This window comes from Notothenia rossii (assembly GCF_949606895.1).
Source record: "Notothenia rossii genome assembly, chromosome: 9".
NCBI lineage: Eukaryota > Metazoa > Chordata > Actinopteri > Perciformes > Nototheniidae > Notothenia > Notothenia rossii.
In genome coordinates this window covers 11,057,505-11,065,200 of record NC_136907.1, presented here as the reverse complement: position 1 = coordinate 11,065,200, position 7,696 = coordinate 11,057,505, and the positions used below count along the sequence as shown (strand labels likewise).

The window sequence follows — 7,696 nt, the reverse complement described above, 5'->3', positions numbered from 1 at the left end:
ATGCGAGAAAAAAATATAAACATCAGCAAAAATAGCCAGCCATTCAATGCAACAGCTGATCCCAGATGTTTTCCATGTAGACGACATCATGCACGATATCATCATCAGACAGACTTGAGGTCGAATCCCATAGCAGAGTTTTGTTGATCACTTTATTGCAGCCTGTTGGTGTTAAACTGTATTGTGGTGGAAATAGTCTTAAATCAATTGTTTCCTCTGATGCATAGGTGATTTACGATGCATACATACTCCAGTAAATGATGTTGAAGAGCAGGTAAGCCAGGGGGAAGATGACTCTGGAGTAGGAGTCGATCATGTAGCTGTGGCTCATGATGAAGCTGAGGTTTTGTAGTAAAGGGTGCTTGCGGCGTAGCCTCGTTCCCTCTGTGGGTCCGGAGACGGTAGAGTTTCGAGACTGCGTGTTCCTCTCTGTGTTTGAGGTGCTGGTTGTGTCTGGAAAAGGAGTCAGGTCGATGTCATTGTCGTGGAAACAGCCATCGAACGCCATAGCCTGGTTGGCGTCGTAGGAGTCTGGGATCTGCAGAGACAAAAGCAGACGAGGAGAGTTAGTCTGTCCAGATGGTATTTATTTGGTATTATTTATTTATTTAACAAGATATTCTAGGCCACAAACAGCTGAATATGACCTTTGCCTTCCTGAGCCTCTTCATCTCCTCCACCGTAGTGAAGTAGTTGACAGCAGCGTACTCGATGACAGACAGGAAGACAAACAGGAAGCTGGCCCACAGGTAGATGTCTACGGCCTTGACGTAAGACACCTGTGGCATAGAGGCTGAGACACCGGTGATGATGGTGGACATCGTCAGGACCGTGGTGATGCCTGCATACAAAGGAGCAATTAAAAAGAATAGCCCTATCCACAATATAATTATCAAGTCTTCATATCAGAAACACCACACCAGTACTCAATAGGCATAAAACAAACCGAAGTTGCATTATAAATATTCTCCGTGGCAATTGTTAGTTTTTTAATATCTGTATAACTACAATAATGTAATCTTTTATCTGAACACTACAAGTCATTTTAGTGACTTGAAGCTGCAAACTGTTGCTTAAAGTCGAAGAAAAACATACTGCTGTTTAACAACATAACTACGTCATACCTACGAGTGATTGATAAAACATTTCAAATGCTTTATTCACTATTTATGACCAGGTCTTGGCATGTAGTTTACATTATCAGATTGAATTGGGTTAAAGACTATTGTCATAATATCTGCCTTTTGAATTCACCATCGTTTTTTCATTTTTCGCAATTAAGTGTTCCCCCTATTTTCTATTGTTGTGCTAAAATAAGCTAAACAGTGCTCTTATCTCTCCATAAGAAATTAGAAAAGCTAAATACCTAAATTGTTAAGCATTTCTTATAAGTAAAACTGATGATTTTGGATAAAAATACAAGTGAAATTGTATTTGTTGAATAAATCTGTCAACATGTGTTAAAGGTCAAATGAAGACGTAGTCTCAGTACCCAGAGAGACACGGGCAGGTACAGCCCTCCTGTCTATCCAGAAAGACACCCAGGACAGCATCACCATGAGCATGGTGGGAAAGTATGTCTGAAGCATGAAGAAGAAGATGTGCCTCCTGAGAAGGAAGTTTATGTAGAGCCGATTGTACCAACCTGAAACAGACAAACGGACAGAAAGTGGAGGTGGGGTAGAGAGTGGGTAGCATGGCATAATAACAGTGAGAAGCAGCAGAAAACTCATGAAAAAAACATGAAAAATAAAGTATAAGTTGTGAATGTAAGAAAGTACTAGATGGACCTACAGGTAGAACCTAGACCTCAGTTGGCAAAGTGATTATTTTCTGTGTAGAGCTGCAGTTATATAACAAGCTCTTAGAGCGGAAAGGTCTTACTTAGATTACTTCACACTCAGAACAAAATCTCCCTTGCCATCTTTTTTTTTCCTCCTACAGTCAAAGCAGGCAGGGTTTCAAAAAGTGGGCTTAGTCAATGCTTACATGACAAGGCAACCCACAGAAACAACATTGCACTATAGTTCGGGATGTTTAGCCTTAGTGTTACTGATTCATTTAGGTCAGGGGTGTCAAACTCAAGGCCCGCGACTTCATTTGATGTGGCCGGCAAGAGCTTGCAAAGAATATAATACGTTGCCCATAATGTCACACAGTGCATCTCATTTCGTGACGTGCGGACTGAAGAGACCTGTGCTTTCAGATGTAGTTAATTATCAAGTTATTACCCTATCTGATAATAATCCAACACAGAGGCAATAATGTAATATAATACATTATTTTATATATATTATATATTTATATTTATATAGTCTTAAAGTTACAACCGGCCCTTTTGAGTGCAACAATAATGCTGATATCACATTGATGATGAAATTGAATTTGACACCCCTGATTTAGGTAGAAGAGGAAAGGTCATGCATGAATTAGAGGTCACAAACTCATAAAAAAATATCATACTCTTCAACATCATTTAAAGAACAGTAACAGCTCTGGTGGCTTATTTAGTTTGACTTTTTTGTTTGTGTTTGTTCAAAGCAGGTACAATTCAGAGGGGCCCTCGCGGCTCTGAGCTCACATACCAGTGCTGCTGTAGAAGGAAAGCCCGAAGGAAGGCTGGAAATCTTCAACAAAAAACTGAGAAAGCACGATCTCGTCAGTCCTTAAAGAATCGTTCCCATTCTTCCAGTAGAGCATCAGGTCGTTTTCATTGTAAGCATCTTTAAGAGAGGAGGGAGGGGGGTCAACATTTAGATGTTGCCAAAAAGAGTCATGGATCAGAGGAGGGGAAAGATTGCACAGAAAGGGTCTCTCCTGTGAGATCAGGATCCATGCTTCATCCATGAAATAATTTAAGACAGATAAAGAAAAATGGAAGCAAGCCAGAATAACAACAGATTCCCAACATGGAAACGAATCCCAAGTTCAGGGATTCAGAAAAACAGAATCCCCCAGTAAGTCCTTCATTAGAAGAGCAGACTTTTATAATGGGCAGAGATAGAGCTGATTGAGGATTATGATATATTTACTCAGTGCAAAGAGAAGATGGCGGGGGTTACTGTGCGTTTATGAAGCTTGGCTACTGCTTCATGTAATTTAGTGAGCTCAGCAGTATCACTAGCCGATGCTTTTTGAATTAAAAACCAGCGTATCAAAAGTTATGTAACATGTTATTCAGCAAAACATGCCAAGCAAGCATTGCAAAGATTTTTACATAAATCCTCAGGAAAACCGATTTAAATTCCCTATCAAGCATTAACAACAGGAAATGTTCCAACTAGTTTGGTACTTACAGCTCTCCAGCTCCAGAGAGCAATTCTGTGTGTCCAGAGGGAAACTACTGAAGTCCATGGAGCAAAGCGCAGTCACCGTGATCCTGAAAACACAGCTTACGGCCTCATAAATCAAGCAAGATGTCAGAAAGTGTATACAACAATATCACTGGACTGATTTTAACATATGGTGGTGGAGAGGGACATTAAATGATGCATTCATGCACTAACTCTCTCTCAGAGGCCGCTGGCGCTACAATCTGTCGGGATGACGCCATATTGACGACATCTGTGGCTGAGATGGTTAAGATGAATGTCGTCTGAAAGCTTCTTACATTTATTTCAGGCGATGCCCATTAAACCCCGCATTAACAGTCCACTAGATTGTTTTGTATATTGGTTAACGTCCTTTTTTATAAAATGGTTTTATTATTTAAGGCGAAACCCTTCAGTGCAATTCTGGCCTGCTTTGTTTCCATAGACTGGTGGAATGAAAACAACCAAAACACACCTTAAGGTATTCATTTCACTTTGTTTTTATTGATCTGTAGATTTCCTCTAATTTCCTCTAATATTTACGAAATAAAACAAAAAAAAGAACCTGAATTGAATTACCGGACTATATGCAAATGACTCAATCATAACTCCTTAAATTAGATCTATATGCGCAGGTACACTTAAAGCTAAACAATGAAAGCTTTGGAAGTAGGAATCACATTCTTCCTCTTCAGATATGCAGTTGAATTAAATTGCAATAATACACATCAGATACTGCAAGCTTAACTAGACACATTTTGTTTTGTGCTAAAAGACAAGGCATTTCAAAAATATTGATGACCATTAAGGTGTCCTTAAAAGTGACAACGCAACAAAAACAAGCAAATTCCATGTGCCACATAATATAAAAAAACGTATTTTTGTTACCTGACACTGTAGAGAATATTGCCATCAGGAAAAACCCTCAACATGATGTTCTCCATGGTTGTGTCGTGGATAAAAGAACGCTTAGAGTGGACGAAGAACACGTCAGGAACCCAAATCTTCTTCACAAGACGTGCGTCGAAGGTACGACTCTTATTGCTGCTGGAGGGGAAGGCCAGGCGGTCGTCCTGCCAGTAATGCCTCAGGTACAACGTCATGGTGAAGTCCTGAAAAGAAAACAACCCTGATGTTCAGATGAGAAAAGGAAACACTGTTCCTAGACTAAGTGCATATATCCTATTAGCACGTACCATGTTTACTTCAGATATACCGTCAATGCTCTCCACCTGAACATCAATGCCGACAGGAATAGCAGAACCTACAAAAGGTCAAACGCAGTGGATCAGCTTTTCAGCAACAGTAACACTCCGTCCATGAATCACACATCTGCCAGGGATTATTTAAGTGTAAATCCCACATCGTGACATATACAGTAGGACAAAAGCTAGATTTGAGGGAATACAAAGACAAACAGTTGGATTAGAGCGATGCCCTGGCTAGTTCTTAAGCATGACTGAGTTTAGAGATGCCTTGACACCGTTCAGATTTAAATCACAAGATGTTGTCTCACCAGAATCTGCATGGATATAAATATCCCTTGTGTTACTCATAACAGACTACTACAAAATCATTCAGTTTATGCTCTTAAACTTTCTTTTCAATATGAGTCTTAAGCCTGTCCAAGGATGCACCAACTAAATCCTATTAGGGGGTATTTTAGTTCAAATGACCCGATAAACCCGAACTGGGAAAATATGTCAAATGAGTTCAGAGCCAGGAAACAAACTAAGGATTTGTTCTCCTCTACGAGCATGTGTTGCCAGCCCATTATTGAACAGCGCAACAAAGAGGATCTGCTTCGATTGTGAGCGCATATGCCGGCGGCAGTCTGCACTGATAAACCCAAACATCTACTTAAACAACTGAAATGTTTCAACGCCATGTAGCCATTGTGTACCCATCTAAATATTCTATAGAGTGTATAGTTGGACCTTATCCCTCATCGCCCAGTCACACTATAAACGTATGATGTGTACTAAACATACCGTTCCCTCTGTGCCATTATCTAATGAAGGTAAGCCATCAGTCTACGATTGCATTGGAGTAGTGGAGTGGGAGAGATTATATCAGGCAGGTAGGGTCCTGGAGGTAAAGACCTGCTCATTTCTTTTTAATGTTATGTCACTGAATATTGCTAAAAACAGATGGCAGCATATTCATTCAAAATCGGTAGGCAAGAGGTGTTTAAACATTTCTGTTTGCAGTCCAATTGGTATCGAGCGAACACATTAGAGCACGCTTTGGTTGTACACGGCTGTGCAGAGAGCAAAAGTGAAACGCATTAGCCGCGATGCAATGCTGCAACAATGAGAGGAACTAATACAGTTCACAGTAGAACCATAACAAACACACTGATACACCAGAAATACAGGTTTTTACAGAACACTCATTTCAAACCAGCCACACAATGTTGGTTTTGTATGACCTTATTGTATGCAAAGAAAACAGGTGACATAAGAGTCAACTCATGCAGGAAGTCTGTTACAGTCTAGTGGTCAGAGGACAACACCTCGGCAATGAAGGCCTTTAAAATAGCTGCTCGTAAACGTCAAGAAAGAGTCACTTGTTGGACTCAGAGACGATTTAAACACATCCACTGAAAGGATTAAGACAGCCACCCAATGCTTTGCAGAAAAAAACACATTTTCTGAAGCTCCAGAGCATTTTCTTTTCATTTAAAGTTTGTTTTTTTATTATTCATGGATTATGAATGTATATATTAAAATCAAAACTAAATCCTCACCCGGCTACGAGGCACAGAAAGAACACAAAGCTTGTTGTGTACAGCTTTGCTACAGTCTTTGAAACGGGGATACAAATAAAACAAAATTCTAGTTTTAAATTCAAATAATTATGCAACACGAACATGTCATATAACATTAGGCTTTTCTTCCCGTCCTCCACAGAATTAGTACACAGATTATTTTATCTGTAGCCTACTAGGCTGTCTGTCATCATCTCACACAACAGACTATCTAGGTCACCAGTGGTTTTTGTGGTTGGCGTAACAGCAGCACAGTAACCTACTTAAACCTCCCCGAGTTGCCAGGAGAGCACATGTTACGAAAGTTGATTTAAAAAAGAGAAAGAATATTTGATTAAATATATATTCAGGCTTTCTGTGAATAGATAGATTTGATTTGTGTGTCTTACCTCCAAAGCCAGGCCGCATTGCAAAGTCATGATCTTCAATCCGAAGCAGCTGCTCAGATTTAATTAGCAGCGACTTGGTGCTGTCCAGCTTTTTGAGCTTAAGATCAACTCGTCTGAAAAGCAAAGAGAACAAATGACAGATTCATGTAGAAACTCCTTCTCTGACACCTACGCATAATTGAAGCAGAACTGACATCTGGTCGAGGGAGTTAGTGATGGTTAATTGGACTTTAGCACTCTGATTACAACCCAAGGCTTTGGTCTAGTGGAAATTAGAAGTTCCATAACTGTTCGCACATAACTGGGCTGGAGACATCGTGTTGCTCTTTCTTGAGTCTTATAGGTTCGCCTTGCACCTTTTATTTATTCAAAATGTGTTTTTACTGTCTTCTTAGAAATCCTTGTGATTTTTATTTTTCAGATTTTCACTGCTGTACTAAGCACTTTATGTTGCATAAGTCTTATAAAAAAATACCTGTTCAGTCTCATGCCCAGATGACCTTCCCTTTCACCTCACATGATAGATCACCTGCTCTTACATTTCGTTATTTATTTCAGCCATATTTGATGACATTGTGAAGTAGAACACAGAGCCACAAAATTATATAGGTCGACATTTCAAACAGTAAAAGCAGCTCCAAATATTAATTGAACAATGTTCCTGGTAAATAATTGTGTGTATGAGAAATCGTGTATATGAAGTAGTGAATGTAGGGGGTTATGTTATTGTTGGTTTGTGTTTTTTGTCATTCCTTTTTCTCTTTGTACATACAATCAGTACAGACCATTGTCTCATTTGTATAAATATATTTTGCTTCCCAATTCTAAATGACAAACATTACTTATGCATTGTCGAAACGCAATACAAATATTTTTGATCAGAAAAGCAGCTCCAGGATTACAAAGCAAAGAATCATAAGGAGAAATCACACTTTAGCTCACCCTCCATGCTTCTGCTTGGTGCTCTCTCCAATGTGCTCCTTGTGTCTTCTCTTTTTTGCTGAGTGGCTGCTGTTGTGGGTGAGGGGCCACAGCCAGGCCAAGCACATCAGTCTGAAGGCCAGGAGGGCCAGTCTCATGGTTAGGCTGGTGCTGGAGAGACGAGAGGAACCCAAACGTTCCTCCCGCTGCGTCAGTGTCTCGCCCAGGGAATGCCACAGCTGTCCCTGTCCTCTACTGGCACGTCCATGACCCAGCAGCACTCATTCTGTCCCGCCACGCACACA

General features: G+C 40.2%; 1 protein-coding gene across 1 annotated transcript; it reads right to left on the bottom strand.

Moving 5' to 3' along the window:
• gabrr3a (gamma-aminobutyric acid type A receptor subunit rho3a) lies at window positions 1-7,696 on the bottom strand. Its single transcript, XM_079647511.1, has 9 exons — window positions 7,413-7,696; window positions 6,471-6,583; window positions 4,508-4,575; window positions 4,200-4,423; window positions 3,297-3,379; window positions 2,586-2,723; window positions 1,493-1,645; window positions 648-841; window positions 1-538 (listed from the first exon to the last, which is right to left on the bottom strand). Exons 1-9 carry the CDS (start codon window positions 7,547-7,549, stop codon window positions 233-235), a joined length of 1,416 nt encoding a protein of 471 aa, XP_079503637.1. The 5' UTR covers window positions 7,550-7,696; the 3' UTR covers window positions 1-232.